This window comes from Schistocerca piceifrons, chromosome 3, assembly GCF_021461385.2.
Source record: "Schistocerca piceifrons isolate TAMUIC-IGC-003096 chromosome 3, iqSchPice1.1, whole genome shotgun sequence".
Lineage (NCBI taxonomy): Eukaryota > Metazoa > Arthropoda > Insecta > Orthoptera > Acrididae > Schistocerca > Schistocerca piceifrons.
The window spans coordinates 383,733,164-383,752,702 of record NC_060140.1 but is presented as its reverse complement, the minus strand read 5'-3'; the positions used below and the strand labels follow the sequence as shown (position 1 = coordinate 383,752,702).

General features: G+C 41.3%; 1 protein-coding gene across 2 annotated transcripts in view; it reads right to left on the bottom strand.

Annotated features, from left to right (window-relative positions):
- Positions 1-19,539, bottom strand: part of LOC124790017 (eukaryotic translation initiation factor 5B) — a 434,617-nt gene that overhangs the window by 390,569 nt on the left and 24,509 nt on the right. For both annotated transcript variants that reach the window (XM_047257568.1, XM_047257567.1), the window contains exon 3: positions 12,223-12,499. In XM_047257568.1, coding sequence (XP_047113524.1) covers positions 12,223-12,499 — 277 coding nt within the window. The remainder of the gene's footprint in view (positions 1-12,222; positions 12,500-19,539) is intronic.

The window sequence follows — 19,539 nt, the reverse complement described above, 5'->3', positions numbered from 1 at the left end:
CGATATTTTAACTATAGGTTCTTCATAATTGTGCATCTCTTGCATGGTAGTAAATGTTGTAACGCAGAAGAAGCAATGACCCATTAAATGGCAACTAGTAACTAATTTTGATGAAGTGTGCATTTAGATAAAACAGGTACCGAATATGGCTGACCATGGAAGTCAACAACACACAGATGTAACATTGTTTTTCGCAGCATCGATTTACACACATTCTTTGACAATATAAAAAAAAAAAAAAAAAAATCATAAATTTTGTTATGATTGATCACAGTTAATAACCTACAATACCGGTCAGTATTTAAATATACAAAGAGAGTGAACCGAAAATAAAATTAAAGAAAAACATTGAACAAAAGTAATTACAAAGTAACAATCACTATTATGACCATTCAAAGTCAGTTGTGACCCTAGAAAAGAGATAAGAATAAATCACAAACACTCTCACTCTCTTTCCCCCCCCCCCCCCCCCCCCTTTTTTTTGCAAAAGTCCGATAACAAATGAAAAGCTAGATCAGATTTAGGAAACAACTGATCAGGCACTAGAAAATGTTTCTGAGGAAGCAGGGTTGAAAAACAAAAAAAGGGCAGTGGGGAGGTTTGCACAAATACTGGGAAAAACTCAGCAGCACTGGATTCTGCACCATGTCTTGATAGGCTGTGTGTGGATGGTATTTAAATATTCACATGGAATTGCCAGTAGTTCCTTGGGATAAGTAGCCTGATTAAACACTGGAATGTGTGACTGATGACACAAGAAACTAAGAGAAACCCACGTTCTCAGAGCAGTACTGACACCATGTAGAAGTTATGGTTTGCAAAGTTATGGCATTCTTCACATGTGGGACAAAAAGATCAAGTAACATTAGTCTACCGACGCTGTTACAATGTGAAATGCGTTTTAAGTGTGCGGCACAAAGTAGCAAGGGAAACATACTGATGCACAGGAATCTATGTGCAACTTAAAACTATTGAAAACTATATGAAGGACAGAGTTCCACTAGGAATTAGTTAATCCTACAGGGGTAGGGTCAAAACAAAGCAAGATTAAAAAAAACTATGTATAATAAAGATTTCACCACGATTAACATACACTCAAATTAGTAACAAAATCAGAAGCATCAATGTGAGTATTTATTGTCATTTCTATTACTGCTACTGCTATTATTATTATTGTTGTTGTTGTTGTTGTTGTTGTTGCTGTTGCTGTTGCTGTTGTTAATGGCTTACTTCCGTTTTGCTTTTCTTTGATACACAGATTTCAGAACTAGCTCATCAAAACAGATTGGTCTTCTTTTAGAGACGGGCCCCATTCAACCATATATTTAATTTAGTGTGAGTATGACCCAAGAAAGGTTTACAAACTTTAAGCTGCTGAATTTTAATAGTTTGCATGTAGGGGATCCCTGTTATGGCATAAAATTCCCCTACAGTCCAGAGCTGTAACCAGGCCACATCACTGCCAGCAGCCGAGGGTAGCTACCTGCCGACCCTACAACCCTCCACCATGCGCCCACTTCCACATGAAGAGACCCCCATTCCAGACGTTTCAATGCTGCCAAGAAACATGGCTTCTTCCACAATGGCCAGAGCTATACCGCTGCATTTAAACCTTGGTCCAAGCAAGGAGGTTACAATCAGCACAAGAGTGCTGTCCACATCACACCTTTCTCCCAAGCTATCAAAAGAATCCAAGATGCCCCACATGGGAGTCGAGCCTAGTCTGACACACCAAGACGGCTCCCACCCTCCAGTAGTGATCGGTTCGCATCTCCAACTTGTGACATTGTGGTGTCACAAGCATGATGGTTGAGAGACAAAGAAAAAGGTACACTTCATTCCGATAACAGCAGACTGTAAAGCTGATTCCACTGGGACAGTAGAATATTTGAGTAGCAGTGAAGATCTTTGAATTTCACTCATGAGATGCATACATTCTGGTATCTTTGTATCATTTGTAACCTTGTTTCATTGTTTTTCAATGTGTCAGTTTTTGTTTCAGTTGTTGTATTTGATAAAGGCCTGATAATACTGTCTTCTGCCACTGAGACGCTGCCACCTACTGCAAAGTGGGAAGACATCACTGTCTTACCCTATGCCCCAGTGGGGGCACCACAGGTGCTCATTTACCATTGGCAATTTGGCTTCTGGTGTGCCAGCAACACTAGCTCAGCGCACTGCCACCAGGGCAGTGCAAGTACACTGTATGGAGCGTCTAGCTCACCTGCCACTGCAATTGGGAATGTTACAAGATGACACTGAATCGCACCAAAGATGAAGGTGCACTCATATGGCATTCCAAGTTTAATGGGTTAATAAAGAACAATTTATGTTCACTGTTTGCTTCTCTACAGCTGTCCACAAAACCACACCCATCTCCCAAGCCATCAAAAGAAACCAGGATGCCCCAGGTGGCGGTCGAGTCCAAACTGAGCACACTGAGATGGCTCCCTCCAAACTTTAGTGGTATATTCACACCTCTGTTCCTCTAAATCTCCCAAATGAAGGGTACCCAAATGTCACGGCGACATTTCAAAAATTTTGTTGTATTTCAGTGGATACTAGTGGTAAAGTTGCAAAACCTGGCAAGACAGCTAAACAGCTTGCACTGTGTACATTCTGTAATTTGTGTGTCATTTAGCTCACCATTTTTACTCGAAGTGCTACACAAAGCTGTCAATACATTCTTGTCACGACATATTTTCTCCCAAGTTGAAACAGCTTGATCCCTTTATGTAGTTGGTTTAAAAAATTCCCCTTTTGTAACCTTAGCAGTTTGTTTATAAAACCTGTAAGTTTCATCACTTTTGGTTTGACAACCCTTGAGATCAATGAGCGTGAAGTTGCCTGAAAACAGATTTGCTGGTAAAAGTAATTAATTTTTGAACCCATGTCTGATCCCTTCTATTTGAAAGAGTACCTCTTTCTCTTTGAAATATCTAACTTTTAGAATGCTTTATTTCTTTAAGGTTTAAAACAATCCAGTACACTTCCTTCTACAAATGACTACTGGGTCATACTAGAAAAAGTGTGATACAGATGATAAATTAATTTTTAACAAATTTAATCCTCCTTAACATCAAATTGACACTGAAGTTCTATATTTTATTGTTTTGCTATCAATTTCTCCCAGAAACAAGAAATTTTCAGAATACAGGAGGGTGAACACAGCTATAAGTTCACCAAAAAATTACAGAAATGTTTGTATGTTGGTAGACTCATTTTCTGGCCACCTCTGTTTCTCAGGAGTAGGGTGATGCAATAATAATTAACTACAAGCTATTCCAACAATATGAGAAGCATTAATTGTTTTCTCAGTTGTATAATTGTATTTATTTTTGGTTATTCTATTTTCCAGTGTGTGATGTCCCACAGGTCACATAAAAGCAGAATATTTATGAAACATTTGGCTTATTCTGTTTTTCAACTTCTTAGAACTATATTACACAAAAAAAGTAATTAACTTTAGGCTGCTAAATGCTGGAGAATTTTCTCCTGAACAAAAGGAACTGTTGTTGAGTCATTCTAGTTTATGAATGTACAATTTGTTATTATCATAAAGCTACTTTGCAGACAAAATCTGAATGTCTGCAAATATACTGTTGCAATCCTTTTTCGTTCAAGAATATCACAACTGGAAAAATCTGAGCCGCATAAATGCAAATTTGGCAAATCAGCTGAACAACTGAGCAAAAGTTGTGTTTAACCCTCGAGCAGGTGTATAAAGTGCACCAAATAAAAATAAAATGATTTTGCACAGTTCCATTTTTGTTTCACAACTGCAAACCCATACCTATTCCTTCATTATTTGCTTCATGTAACACAGTGATAAATTGTTTTGTCATACGTCCAAGTGAGCAGCAGTAATATAAAATATAAAGCGAGCTAGGCGAGAAAAAAAATTTACGATCCGTGCAAAAAAATTACAGAGATTACGAACTAGCAACTTATTCCCACATTGAGGCGGTTTTCTATGAGATACCTGGTAATCGAATAAGCAGCTGGCTGGGATATGATGCAACTGCACTGCTTAATGCTTTGAGTGGGTCGTTACTGTCTCTGTAACACCTGTCCTTAGCAACAGATTGTTATAGTGAAAATTTATTTCATTATTGTTTAATAAAACAGTGGTTTAGCTCGAATAATATATGCTTATTTTCTCGTTGTTTAAATAAACTAAGATTAAACTGTGGTTTTGATCATACATGTCTTACCTTGGTAACATCAAGAAAGCTATTCTATACACGCATACAAAATGCGCCGCGCGCCTGCTCATGATATGAAAAATGGCGCGCATACTCGAGTGTCAAGCAGTCACATGGAAATCCATAAGAAATTGGCTGATGTCACAGCTTCAGCTTTTGTCTGATGAAGATGCACAGATGGAAGCACATAATAAGTTTAATAGCATTTTGAGTTCCATTGGGGGTGCTTCTCTTTAGAGAAATCAGTAAATGTGATTCAAAAGGCTATACAAAACACAATGTTAATTAGGTACAACATTTAATAAGTGACCAAGTAAGTGTCATCTGCTAGTGCCTTCCAACCTGATGAGTGGCAGCAACCAGCAGAAAAAGGTACAAAAGAGTGCATGAAACGGTTGTTTACTCAGCTGTTGTCAGACTGGAAAGAAAAAAAATGCAAACTTTTACTCATGGTGAGAAAATTCATTTTCCCACATTGGCATCAAGGTGTTGGTCTAGTAAAAAATCTCAATAGAATTTTGTGTGTCTGAGAGATAGGTTAAAGTAGACAAAACTTGAAGTGAAAAGAGTGTTGGTTTAAAGAGGGGCGGGGAGGAAGCAAACTGCTAGGTCATTGATCCCTCATTCCGATTAAAATAATTCCACAAGAGTGGGAGTAAAATAATCGAGACATACAAAACACAGCTGGAAGATAGGAGAAAACCACAAGAATAACAGAAGGGCAACAAACACTAAAATGGACAAAACTGGACAAGAAAACCACAGAGACACACAAGAAACATGTAGAAGAGATCAAAACAAGAGATCAGATTACCATGGCTGGCTGACCATGAGAATAAAAAGGAGAAGCCAGCCACTCTGCAACACATTAAAACCTCCACCTTAAAAGGACTTTGGTGGAGGACACAGAGGGACAAAGGACATGCGCTAAAACTTAGATCAAATGAAAAAACCCACCCTCACAAATAAAATGTAGAACTTAAGTTGCTGTTGAGACATTATCGCCCAACACCAAAGGTAGGGTGCTGGGAAAGTTAAAAGTCTGCCGCAGAATGGCTAAAAGTGGGCAGTCCAGCAAGAAGTGGACGACCGTCATTTGTGAGCCACAGCAACACAGAGACAACAGAGGACAACTGATTCCCTGCGAGACGACCACATGGAAGACTTCCACACATTCGTAGTCTCCTTAATGGCACGCAGGTTGTTTTGTGCGTACTGTTATGCCATTCCACCTCCCAAAGCCGAAAAACCCTGCGGCATAAGGCAGAACACAGGTCAGTTTCGAAGATGCCCATCTCCAGAAGCGGTTTCCGCGTAGTCTGTTTGGCCAGTCTGTCGGCAAGTTTTTTGTCTGGGATTCCAACGTGTCCAGGGGTTCACACAAACACCACTGAATGACGGGACCATTCCAGGTCACACATGGACTCCTGAATGGACGCTACCAAGGGATGGCAAGGGTAGCATTGGTCAATAGCTTGTAGGTTGCTCAGGGATTCAGTACTCAGAAGAAATGACTCATCAGGGCATGCGGGGATGTGCTCAAGAGCACGAGATATAGCCGTCAGCTCTAAAAAGGAAACACTGCAGCCATCTGGCAAAGAGTGCTGTTCAATATGTCGTCCATGAATATACGCAAAGCCTGTGTGACCATCAGCCATCGAGTCATCGGTGTAAACCATTCATGATCCCAGTACATGTCGAGAACCAAGAGGAAGTGATAGCGGAGAGCCGCAGGGTTAACGGAGTCCTTAAGGCCATGCGAAAGGCCCAGAAGAATATGCGGCCTAGGTGTACACCATGGAGGGTGTACGTGAATGGACCTCGAGGAGAAGTGGTAATGGGAAGGACTCCAGTTCAGACAGAAGGGACCAGATGTGAACCACAATCGTAAGCCCTGACCTAGGCCACCGACGAGGGAGATGAACCGCTGTGGTTGGGGAAAGGAGATGGTAATTCAGATGCGCAGGAGAACTACGAACATGTGCAAGATAACTGGTGAGCAGTTGCGGACGCCTAACCTTCAATGGAGAGAATCCGGCCTCCACCAGGACACTGGTCACCGGACTCGTTCTAAAAGCTCTCGTCGCTAGGCGAACCCCACAGTAGTGCACTGGGTCAAGTAAATGCAATGATGAGGGCACCGCTAAACCATAAACCAGACTCTCATAGTCAAGGCAGGATTGAACAAGGGCTCTGTAGAGCTGCAGCAGCGTAGAGCGATCTGCACCCCAGTTGGTGTTGCTCAGGCAGCAGAGGGCATTAAGGTGCTTCCAGCACTTCTGTTTAAGTTGACGAAGGTGAGGTAGCCAAATTAATCTGGTGTCTAAGACCAGTCCTAAGAATCGATATGTCTCCACTACAGTGAGTGGATTGTCATCGACGTAAAGTTCTGTTTCTGGATGAACGGTGTGACACTGACAGAAATGCACGACACACAACTTCGCAGCTGAAAACTGGAAGCCGTGGGCTAGAGCCCATGCCTGTGCCTTATGGATGGCTCCCTGTAGGTATCACTCAGCACCACAAGTACTGGAGGAGCAGTACGAAATGCAGAAGTCATCCGCATACAGAGAAGGTGAGATGGACAGCCCTACAGCTGCTGCTAAACCATTAATAGCTACTAAAAATAGAAAGACACTCAATACGGAGACCTGCAGAACGCCATTCTTCTGAATATGGGGAGAACTATGGGAGGCACCACCTTGGACATGGAAAGTACAGAGCAAAAGGAAGTTTTGGATAAAAACCGGGTGTGAGCCCCAGAGACCCCCCCCTCATACAATGTGGCAAGGATATGATGTCACCAGGTTGTGCTGTATCCTTTACATAAGTCAAAAAAAAAAGACTGAAATCAGATTTTGGCATCTGGAAAAGGCTGTTCAGATGGTAGACTCGAGGGACACAAGATTATAAGTTGTAGAGTGACCCTGCCGGAAGCCACCCTGACATGGAGCCAGTTTGCCACATGACTCCAGGATCCAACACAACCTCTGACACACCATTCGTTCCAACAACTTACAAAGAAAGCTGGTGAGGCTGATGGGCCAGTAGCTATCCACATCAAGTGGGTTTTGACTGGGTTTGAGCACTGGAATTATGGTGCTCTCCACCACTACAATGGAAAGATGCCATTGCACCAGATCTGGTTGAAGATGGTGAGGAGGTGTCGCTTGTAGTCATATGGGAGATGTTTAATCATCTGACTGTGGATTCTATCTAGCCTAGGAGCTGTGTCGGGGCAATGTGCAAGGGCACTGAGGAGCTCCCACTCTGTAAATGGGACATTATTGGGTTCACTGTGGCGTGTAGTGAATGGGAGGAGTTTCCTTTCCATCCGCCGTTTAAGGGTGCGAAAGGCTGGGAGTAGTTCTCCGATGCAGAGGCTCAAGCATAGTGCTCAGCAATGTGCTCGGCAATCGCGTTTGTGTCAGTACACAACATGCCATTGATGTTAATGCCAGGGACACCTGTTGGAGTCCGATACCCAAAAAGACATCTGATCTTCATTCAGGCTTGGGAAGGTGACGTATGGCACCCAATGATCAACAAATACCTCTTCCAACACTCCTGTTTCCGTCGTTTTATAAGCTGGCGAATGCAGGCACGGAGCTGCTTAAAGGCTCTCTAGGTGCTCTAGGGAAGTGTGCCGCTTATGTCGCTGTAGAGCTCGCCGATGCTGTTTAATTGCCTCAGCGACTTCTGGTACCCACAAAGGGACTGTCTTTCGCCGGGGCACCCTAAAGAATGAGGGATCGCGTTTTCCGCCACAGAAACCATCGCTGTAGTGACCAGCTCAACGACAACATCGACGACAACATCGATGGCACCATGTGGGGGAAATTCAGTGTTGACAGTAGAGGTGAAAGCTTCCCAGTCTGCCTTGTTTAAAGCCCATCTGGGTACGCGTCTGTGGGCATGACACCGGGGGAATGACAGGAAGATGGGGAAGTGGGCAATACCACACAGGTTGTCATGTGCTCTCCAGTGGATGGATGGGGGAAGGCCAGAACTGCAAACCGTGAGATCAATGGCCGAATATGTGCCATGTGCCACACTGAAATGTGTGGGGGCACCTGTATTTAAGAGGCAGACGTCAAGTTGTGACAGTAAATTTTCATACTCCCTACCTCGGCCAGTAAGCATGGCATCACCCCACAAGGGGTTATGCTTGTTAAAATTTCTCAAAAGTAGGAAAGGTTTAGGGAATTGATCAATCAGTGTAGCCAATACATTCAGGGGTACTGCACCATCTGGAGGAAGATATACAATGTAGACAGTTATTTCCTGCACCGTCCTTATCCTGACAGCCACAGCTCCAAGAGGGATTTGAAGTGGCCCATGTTCACTACATACTGAGTTCAGGACATAGACGCAAACTCCGCCTGATACTCTATTATAGTTGCAATGGTTCCTGTAATATCCCTTATAGCTGCGGAGGGCAGGGGTCGGCAATGCCGGGAACCAGGTTTCCTGGAGGACAACGCAGAAAGCAGGTGTAAAGCTTAACAGTTGCCTTAGCTCAGCCAGGTAGTGGAAAAAACTGCCGCAGTTCCACTGCAGGATTATGTGATCGTGAGACTCGGAAGGCATGAAACACTATGAGGCAGTCTATACCTCAGGGTCACCTGCTGCCACCAGATGAGTACTTGTGTGATAGACATTCATTGTGTCTGAGTGCCCAGAGAGATCTAGGTCTTCAGCGGACACCAGAATCTCCACCTCATCCTCAGACACAGAGCTTGTGGGTAGTGCTGGTTCTTGGGGGTCTTTTTCTTTTTAGGTTTATCTCGCTGCTCCTCTAGGTTTGTCCGGCTGGGAGGGCTTCACTGATTCTCAGGGACTGAGGAGGACTGTGAAGGCCTACGACCAGCTACCTGTGGTTCCTTCAGCCACTGGCGGGTGTCAGCTTTGCCACTGGTCGGAAACTGGGAAGGGAGTCACCCAAGGGATCCCTTCCTGGAGAGAGGAGCCGAAGAAGACTTACGCTTCTCTGGCTGAGAAAGGGAGCGGGGGGGGGGGGGGGGGGGGGGAGGTGTTGCTCCTGAAGTAGGTTGTGCAGGAGCAACAGGTAGGGAAGTGGCCCCCCTCCTACCATCAAGGGGGCAGGTGGAGTCTGACAGCTCTAACAGCCAACTGTATGCAGCAGAACAGAAGATGGTAGAATCATTGTCATAGCGGCAGCATACGTTGACGCAATATGCACAGGATGTAGCCTCTCATATTTTCTCTTAGCCTCAGTGCAGGTCTGTCGGTCCAGGGTCTGCTATTCCATTATTTTTCTTTCTTTCTGGAGAATGCTGCAGTCTGGCGAGCAAGGCGAATGGTGCTCTCCACAATTGACACAGATGGGAGGTAGGGCACAGGGAGTATTGGGATGTGAAAGACGTCCACAGTGCCAACAGGTGACGCTGGAAGTACAGCGGGAAGACATATGGCCGAACTTCCAGCACTTAAAGCACTGCATCAGGGGAGGGATATACGGCTTTATGTCACAGCGGCAGCCCAGCACCTTGACCTTCTGTGGTAATGGATCACCCTCGAAGGCCAAGATGAAGGCATCAGTGGAAACCTGATTATCCCTCAGACCCCACACACTGGACAAAACAGACACCTAGCCACTCTAAATTGGCGCGTAGCTCATCGTCAGACAGCAAAAGAAGGTTCCTGTGAAATATGATATCCTGGACCACATTTAAGCTCTTATGGGGTGTGATGGAAACAGAAATATCCCACAGCTAGTCACAGGCAAGTAATGCCCATGACTGGGCAGAGCATGCTGTTTTGATCAACACCAACCCTGACAACATTTTGGACAAGCCCTCCACCTCCCCAAACTTGTCCTCTAAATGCTCCACAAAAAACTGAGGTTTCATTGACAAGAAAGATTCCCCATTAACTCTCGTACATCCGAGGTACCAGGGTGGATAAGCTTCGCTGCCGTCCTTAGCCTGGCATTCCTCCCATTGACAAAAAATTTAAATCACTGCAACACTAATGCTGTTTTTACATTAATGTAAATACATCAGTTTTGGAACCATAATGATACTGAAACATGAGGCTTAGAAAAAACTGCCAAATCCCCCAAATGCTTCACAACTTGTTTAAGAAACCTACGCAAGGCTTGGGAACAGTTATAAGCAACCCAGTAACCACTATCAGAGCTGAGAACTTGGAACAAGTTCCCAACCTATGGTGAACTTGTCTGGCTTTTGAGTGTGGCCTTTGGTGATGAAGAGGCTAGTTTTTTACTTACTGGTAGTGACAGAAGCAACACTATGACTGTTTTCAGACACTACAAATGGCTACAGTACGAGACTGAATACCCTTCACAGCATAGCTGTGGTGGCAGAGTGATCTTTAATATAGAAGTTGAAAATGTGGTAGATAAAACGCAAAGCAAATGAATGTGAAAGCCATGTAAAGGTTGTGATAAGAGATTGAGCTGTTTTGTAACCTAAAATTTGTATTAGCACCTTACTAAAGCATTTTTCATCACAAAAATTAAAACTGCAAGATAAATTCAGAAAACCCAGGTAACTCAGGTAACAGGCAAGTCCCTGCCATGTGTTTTGATAGATACATACGCTGAAACAAAACCCCAATACACTTTCAGAAGTAGCAGTGCAAACCAAAACAAGACAAGAGGTCCATTAAATATGGAATCTAAAATGCATACCTTAAGAGCTATGAGCACTTATTCAGGAGAAGAGATATCTCCCTCAGTATCAAAGATGAAGTAGTGTTTATAGCTCTTCCAGTATGCATTTCAAAAACCATGTTTACTAGGTTTTTTTTTTCTTGTTTATGTTCATACCACCATCTCTGATAGGTTATTGGTGGAACACTCTCTCTCTCTCTTTCTCTCTCTCTCTCTCTCTCTCTCTCTCTCCCCCCCCCCCCCCCCTCCCTACATAAAATACATGGGGAAACACAACTTGTACCCTCCTAACCATTGATTTGCATGACAAACTTTAATGGATAATTACTGACCTTTACAGTAAAAACCATTATTGGAAACTGACTATTTTGTGGAGAAAAAGATGTTCTTTCAAACAGTAATTAAAGCAAGTATGCATTAGGTATCCCTTTTGAAATAAAGGGTTCAAAAATTACTTTTGTAGCAAATCTATTTTTGGGTACATTCATTCATCAGTCCCAAGAACTATAACCCGAAAAGCGATAATCAAGCTACTAGGCATTAAGGTCAAAAAAGAGGATTTCTTTTAAACTAACTAGCCTACATACAGATATCAAGGTATTTCAACTTGGGAGAAATTTTGTCATGGCAAAATTTACTGACTCCTTTCTATGGCACTCTGAGCAAAAATAGTGAGCCAAAAAGACATAAAACTTACAGAAAGTGCACAACACAAACTATCTGACTACCTTGCCACATTTTGCAGCTTTATCACAATTATCCAGTGAATTACAGCACTCTGAAAATTATTGAAATGTCGCCGCACCATTTGCGCACCTTTCACTTAAAGAGGTCCCTACACACAAAGTATTACATTTTACACATAAAAATTTGTAAATCTTCCTTTGGTCATTTAGTAAATCAGCACACAAAATTACAACAAAATATGATATTGTCCAGTGGGGTCCATTTCTAAAATTAGACCACTTGATGTGGAATTATCTTTTATTCAAAGCTCCGTTGGAAGAAAAAGTGTAGACAGATGAAAGAAATTCTCAACAGTGCAACCACTTATCGTCCACTCACAAAAAGCTAAGAAGAAAAAGCGTAAGAGTAACTAACAGAGGGACACGTACATGAATCAGTACTAATGTGCAAAGTTCACAGCACTGCAAAAAAAGTCGTTTTTCAATACAGATTTCTAAGAAACTCTTTTCAGTCCATTGTATAACATCACACATTTTCAACCAATCTCAATGTTACACATCTTTAAACAATCTGTTTTTGTGTGTGTGTGTGTGTGTGTGTGTGTGTGTGTGTGTGTGTGTGTGTGTTTTCAGTCATTGAAAAAATGGACCTTAATGTTCTGAAAACTTTTACCTTAGGCTGCTTTTTTCCTGCATGTTCTGTATCGATATGCAGGTTCTCTAGCTTTTTATCGACACTGTCTCCCTCGTGGTCGTCGTCATCATCGTCCTTCTGTTTCTTTTTCTCCTTTTTTACCTTCTTCTTCTTTCCTGATTCATCTTCATCACTATCAGTCTCACGATCACCACCATCTTTGTGTTTTTTCTTCTCCTTCTTTACCCTTTTCTTCTTTGTTGAATCATTTTCATCATCTATATCTTCCAAATCCTGTTCATTTTCATCCTTATTCCTGAAACATAATTTATTTGAAAATTAAATACTTTATCAAATATTGAACATAATGAGAGTAATAGCTTCGCGAGGTACAAGTTTTTGTAGAATTAACATATTGAAAAAACCTAGTTAAGAATATGCCGCACAATGGTAATTCCATATTATTTATAAGGTCTACACTACCAAATATTAGCATATTACTTTTTGTGAATATAGCTACACTGCCTACAATAATGGCTAGTCTTATGATTTTCAAAACTTCACAATACTAGCTGAATGACAGAAGACTTCACCTATTGACCTCGCCAATCCCAAACACAAGAGTACTGGGAGACACTTCTTTTTGTAATATATCTAAAAACAAAGATGATTTAACCTACCAAACGAAAGCGTTCATATGTTGATACACACACAAACAAACACACACACACAAAATTCAAGCTTTCGCAACCCACAGTTGCTTCATCAGGGAAGAGGGAAGGAGAAGGAAAGGCGAAATGATGTGGGTTTTAAGGGAGAGGGTAAGGAGTCATTCCAATCCCTGGAGCAGAAAGACTTACCTTAGGGGGGAAAAAAGGACAGGTATACACTCACGCACACACACATATCCATCCGCACATATACAGAATATTCTAATATTCTAGTTAGGTAAACATGTATCAAGGATGGTAATCAAAGAGGGCTAGGATGCATCTCGATTTAATTGGACCATTTGGAGAATTGCTGGGGGTGGGGGGTGGGGGTGGGGGACTATGCACGATGTCCACAACAATTTTCACAGCCAGATCCAGGCAAAATATCTGAAAATTCTAGGAAATTCCAACACCAGTAGGGTGTTCAAATTGAAGACAACATACAGAAAGAAAAAACTGAAATTCCACACTTAAAAATGCATACACACACACACACACACACACACACACATTGTTTTTGTTGAGACACAACTGGAGCAGTGAACAGTCCCACTGGAGAAGACTGTACATCACTCATGTTTGTAAAAATGGTGAAAGAATGCATGCATAGAATGCCACACCAATATTTTTACGGTCAGTCTGTTGCAGAATCTTAGAGCACATTCTAAGCTCTAACTTTAAAACGTTCCTTGGGCAAAGAGAAGGTTCTGTCAACTAGTCTGATTGAATTCAGGAAAAACTACTCGGTCAACTTTTTCACACAGTATCTTGCAAATAATAGGTGCATTTCACCTCCTAGATTTTCAACATTGTACAACATTGACAGTTGATGTCTGAGGTAGTACGTGGTGCCCTCTTCACAAACACATGACGACTTGAAGAATGTTTGACTAACAGAACACAGTATGTTACACAGCACTTGTGCAGCAAGAGTGAAAGCAAAATTGGGTGTGTAACAGGAAAGCATTACAGGATAACTAGAATTCTCAATACTCATACACAATTCATTAAATAGTTTCAGAAGCAGTAACATACTGTTTGTTGATAATGCTGTTGTCTACAGGACAGTATCATCACTGGATGACTAAGTAAATACATGATGACCTTGGGATTTCACTTCGTATAATGAATGGGAACTCACTTTAAACTTTGGATAAATGCAAAGATACTTCCTATAACAAAGGCAATATTGACAGGCTCAAATTACAATATTAGTAATAAAAATCTAGAGCTAATTACGAAGTGGTATGAAATCATGTGAACACATGAAATCAGTTGCACAGATGGTGATCTGCGGGGAGGGTTCTGCGAAAGTGTAGTGCAACTCCAGAAGGAAGTACCACACAAGACACTAGTGCAACCAGTACCACATAATTCCTCTAGCAATTGCTGTCCTTATCATATACACGTAATAGCAGCTGTTGAGGTTGTGATTTTCAGTCTAAAGACTACTTTGATGCAGTCTCCATATTAGCCTATGTACTGCAAGCCTCTTCACTTTGATCAACTCTAGCATTTGATACCACTCATTGGGTTTGAGCCATGACATCAAGTGTGATGTCATTTGTTTGCAATGTGAAGCTTTTAAGTGTCCAAAGATTAAATATCTACGGATGTCTCAGAAACTGGAGAAAACTGTGATTACAATTAACATGAACAGTGAAGTATGTGTGCGATTTACATTTATTTTGAATTGGAGGTAAACAAATTTTATTTTCGTAAATTAAACTTCTGTTCAGTGTGGTAACCCCTTTTAGTGATCAATGTTATGTCGTCTTATAGTTGTGTGACACATGTATCTTCTCTTTTATTTCTATGGTACATACCCTTCTTTCTTATAATGTACATAATATAAGGTACATGACTGGTTTGATTAGTTGGTTATTTTGGTTTTGAACATACCGCGTATTTTTTGCAACATGGAACCAAAATTAATATGCAATAGCTGAATGCTGTGGAGTGAGATGGAATGTATGGAATACGATGTGAATTTTTTTTTTTTTTTTTTTTTTTCAAATGTTAGGAGACAGTACGGAACTTTCTAAATGTCAGATATGTGGCAACAAAATGAGATTGACAAAGGTTTGCTGTCAACATTCTTCAAACGTCTACATGTGATGGTGTCATCAGAATAATATGTGGCGGTCCATCAGGCACAAAATGTGGTTTGAGGCTTCAAGATTCAGCCTTTATGTTATAGTTAAACTGATGTACTATTTTTGTTACAACTCCTCAGTTTAACGTGTGTTTCCGAAAAGTACAGTAACTGATCAGTTTTTGTTCTGTAAAAATGTCTGCGAGGAATTCATTAGGTATAGTGGATCATTAGCAGGTCGAGGGGTGATAATGGAAGTAGATGAGTTGAGCTCTGGTAAGAAGAAGAGTGGTAGCGAGCCATAAAGTTGTTGGACTTTGTGGCTTTGGGGCCGTTATTTCTACTGAGAGTAGTAATGATGATTTTTTTCAGGTTGTTGAAAATCACAGTAAACATGTTTTGACATCTTTACTAGAGGTATATGTATCAGAGAGGCATAAAAATCGTTTCCTATAAGGGGTTGAACAGCAGGGGACATAATCGCCATGTTGGGAACCACAATACTGAATTTAAAGACAGTGACACTGAGGCCTGTACTAATGCTATTAAGTGACACTGAGGAACTTTAAAATCTGATGTTTGGAGAGGTAGAAGATTGTATTCTGACCTACAGGCTCATCTTTATGAGTACTGTTGGCAGAAAATATTCCACATGAGTATTATATCTTTCAGGTGTTTATAAAGTTATACATACAGGCTCCAGCTTGTAAGTTAAATGGGAATGGATGGCAGGCTTTTTTTTTTTTTTTTTTTTTACATTATCTGTGTCAATGAGTCTCAGTCTTTCATGCATGGGGAATTTGGCATCTGCTAAGTTCAATTCTCAGTTATGTTCACATTTGTTTATTATTTATTTGTGTGTGTGTGTGTGTGTGTGTGTGTGTGTGTGTGTGTGTGTGTGTGTGTGTGTGTGTGTGTAAGTTTTGGCCTCTCTGTGTCAGTATTGGTGTTTTGTGCTATACAGGTCAGCTGATGTTGTCAATACAGACATTCATCAGTTTTTGCAATGTGTATTGGCCTTCCTTTTTTTATAGTGCAAATTGTTTAATGATTTTTGTATTGGTATAAGTCTTTCAAGTTACACTGTATAGCTCAAATGATGGTGTCAGCACTATTTACAGATTTTCTGATCTTATTGTATGGTTCTCTCTCCTTTCAGTCAAGTTAGGTCACAAATTTACTTTTCCTCAATTCGATACAGTACCTCCACTTTAGCTGTTCACTTTACTCACTAATTTTTAACATTTTCCTGTAGCATCATTTCTCGAAAGTTTCTTTTATATTCCATTTTTGTCTAAACTACTTGTTGTCCACATTTCACCTTCGTACAACAAGGCACTTCACACAGGTACCTTTAGACATGTCTTCCTAGAACTTACATTTATTTTAGATGTTAACAAATTTCTCCTTCTCAGAAATGCTTTTCTTGCAACTACCAGTCGGCAGTTTATATACTCTCTATTTCAGCCACTGTCATTTATTTTGCTGCCCATATAGCAAAACTCTTCTAATGCTTTTCGTGTCTCACTACCTAATCTAATGGCTTCAATACCATCACATTTAAATCTCAATATTTCTGAGTATACGTCTTCTACTACAGGGGTCTCTTTTTGACTTTGGTCTTTCACTGCTCTGTTAAATTCTTCTTGCAGTACTGTACCTCATATCTTATCTTCATTTACTCCCTCTTCTTTTGCTGAACATTGTCTTCAACTTTGTTTTATATTATGCTACTATCATCGGCCCTTCAAAAGATTTTGAAATGACACTATTCATTTTGTCACTGACCCCCTAAAGCCAACAACAAAAACAGCTAGCCTACTGGAGCTACATTATCTGTACATACTGTGATCTAGTCATATGGGTAGATACACTGATTTGCAGAGTATAGATGTAGATACAGGAGCTTCCAAATTATAGCTCACTTTGGCTGCCTCAGAATTAAACAAAAAACTTATTTTCTAGTTGCCTCTTTTGGTGACATTGCACATACCAATCTCCATGGATGATAGTGTCAAATATCATCAAAACGTCAACCAACTTTATAAAACCACATGTTCTACACATGACTTATCTGGTTGAGTACCACCCAGCTGGAGATAAAAGCGATGATACATTACAGTTATTAGTTTGTTCAGTAAAATGCTGTCAACTATTTTATAAAAATGGTTGCAGAATGACCTACAATGATGGGTCTTAGCATAAGCTGAATCTCTTCCTGTTTCCATTTTAGGGACCATTCTTGCTTTCCTTCCAAATTTAGGAATCTTAACATTTCTCACTTCGACCCATGGATTGCCAGATTTATTTTTTCTGGTGACAACATTATCCTCGGTAGTTCCTGCCCACACATCTACATCTACATCCACACTCCGAAACATGATGCATGTCATAAGACACCTTGGACCACTACCAGTCATTTCCTTTCCTGTTCCACTCACAAATGGAGGGATAGGAAAACTACCCTATATATGCCTACATACCAATTTCTCATACCTTACTCTCATTGTTCTTATGCGAAACCTACATTAGTCACGACTGATTCACTCTACAACCAACTTTAAATGCTGCTTCTCTAAATGTTCTCAACAGGGTTTCGCGAAAAGAAGTTCCTTCCCCCCAGGGACTCCCATTTGAGTTCACAGAGCACCTCCATAATACTGGCATGTTGGTCGAACCTAATGGTACTAAATTAAGCAGAACACCTCTAACTGATTCAATGTCTTCCTTTAATCTGACCTGGTGAGGATCACAAACACTAGAGCAGTATTCAAGAATTGTTTGCACTAATGTTCTGTATGTGGTTTCCTTTACAGATGGACCACACTTCCCCAAATTTCTCCCATCAAACTTAACTGATCCCTCACCTTCCTTACTACCATCCTTACATGATCGTTCTATTTCCAATATTATGTCTAGATATTTAATCTATGTGGTTGTATCAAGCAGCACACTACTAATACTGTATTTGAACATTATGCGATTATTTTGTCTACTCATCTGCATTAACTTACTTTTTTGCATTTAGATTGAGCTGCCATCCATGAAACCTACTACACATTTTGTCTGTTATCTTGTATCCTCCTACAGTCACTCAACGATGACACTGTACTGTAATGACAGTATTGTCAGCAAACAGCATAAATTGCTGCTTACTCTGTGGTCCTCTACATATTTCTTCCAACTTTCAGCCTTCCCTAGACTAGTTGGGAAATGAGCGGTGACTAATGAAGGTTGAGGCCAGGAGGTTACAAGAACGCAGGAGAGTTCTCATCTGTGTAATTCAGAAAAGCTGGTGTTAGTAGGAATGACCTAGATGGTGCAAGCTGTGAAGCAGTCATTAAAGTGAAGAAGGCTGTGTTGGACAGTGTGCTCAGAGACTAGGTGTCCAGCTACCTCTTGGCCACAATTTGTCTGCGGCCATTCATGGGAACAGATAGCTTGTTGGTTGTCATGTCCACAGAGTACGCAGCACTGTGATTGCAGTTTAGCTTGTAAATCACGACTGCTTTCATAGGTAGCACTGCTCTACCTCTGCTCCGAATTGCCTCCTGCCAACTGCCACAACAGTCACGCGATCTAGAAGTTAAGCTGCAACCACTGTGCTCCATTATAAGTGGGCATGCCAACCAACAAGCTGTCTGTCCGCATGAATGACCCCCTAACAGTCAATGGCCATGAGGCAGCTGGACCACCCAGTCACTGGATACACTGCCCAACACAACCTTCTTCACTTCAGTGACTGCTTCACAGCCTGCACCATCTGGATCATTCCTACCGACACCAGCTTTACTGAATTGCACAGGAGGGAACTCTCGCTCCAATATGTCCCATATTCCTGTAACCCCCCTGGCCTTAACCTTCGTTAGTCACTGTCTTTCACACATCTATCACCTTCCCTGCTCCCTGCACAATCTTCTTCTCCACCTACAAACTAACAGTCTGTTTACTTCTCTCGTTTTCCTCTTTGCCCCTTCCCACCCCCTTCTAACCTCCTGACTACACTTAGCTGCCCTAATTTTTGTCCATTTCAGAGGTTATTGAGGGCTGCTGTGAAAATGTATACACCTACGGTAGTCAGTTGAATAGATTTGTGAGAGTGAGTGTGTGTGTGTGGGAGGGGGGATGAAGGAAAGGGAGAGGGAATTCTCTTGGTGTCATTTGTGGGGGTGATTGTGGGGGAGGGGTAGGATTTTCCATTTCAGGGTTTTTTAATGTAGTTATTTTTTTTACTTATATTTTTGAAGTTACTGTGATTACTATGGTTAGTAGGTGTGGGGAGGGCACAGGTGGTTTGGGGGAGGGGTGTTTGTGTTTTGGAGGTATGGCTGACATTTATGATTTTGTGCTGCTTTTGGTGGGTGGGTGGAGCGGGGCAGCTTACATGTGTGTGTTAGCAGCTTTCGTAAGGTTTTTTTTTCTTTTTGTTGTAGTTTTATTTTATTTTTATTGTAGTATGTATGGCATGTGTATTTATGTTTACAATGTGTGTGATTTTTACACCAATATTGGTGGTGATGCAAGTTTTTATGAATTTTCAGTTTGTTT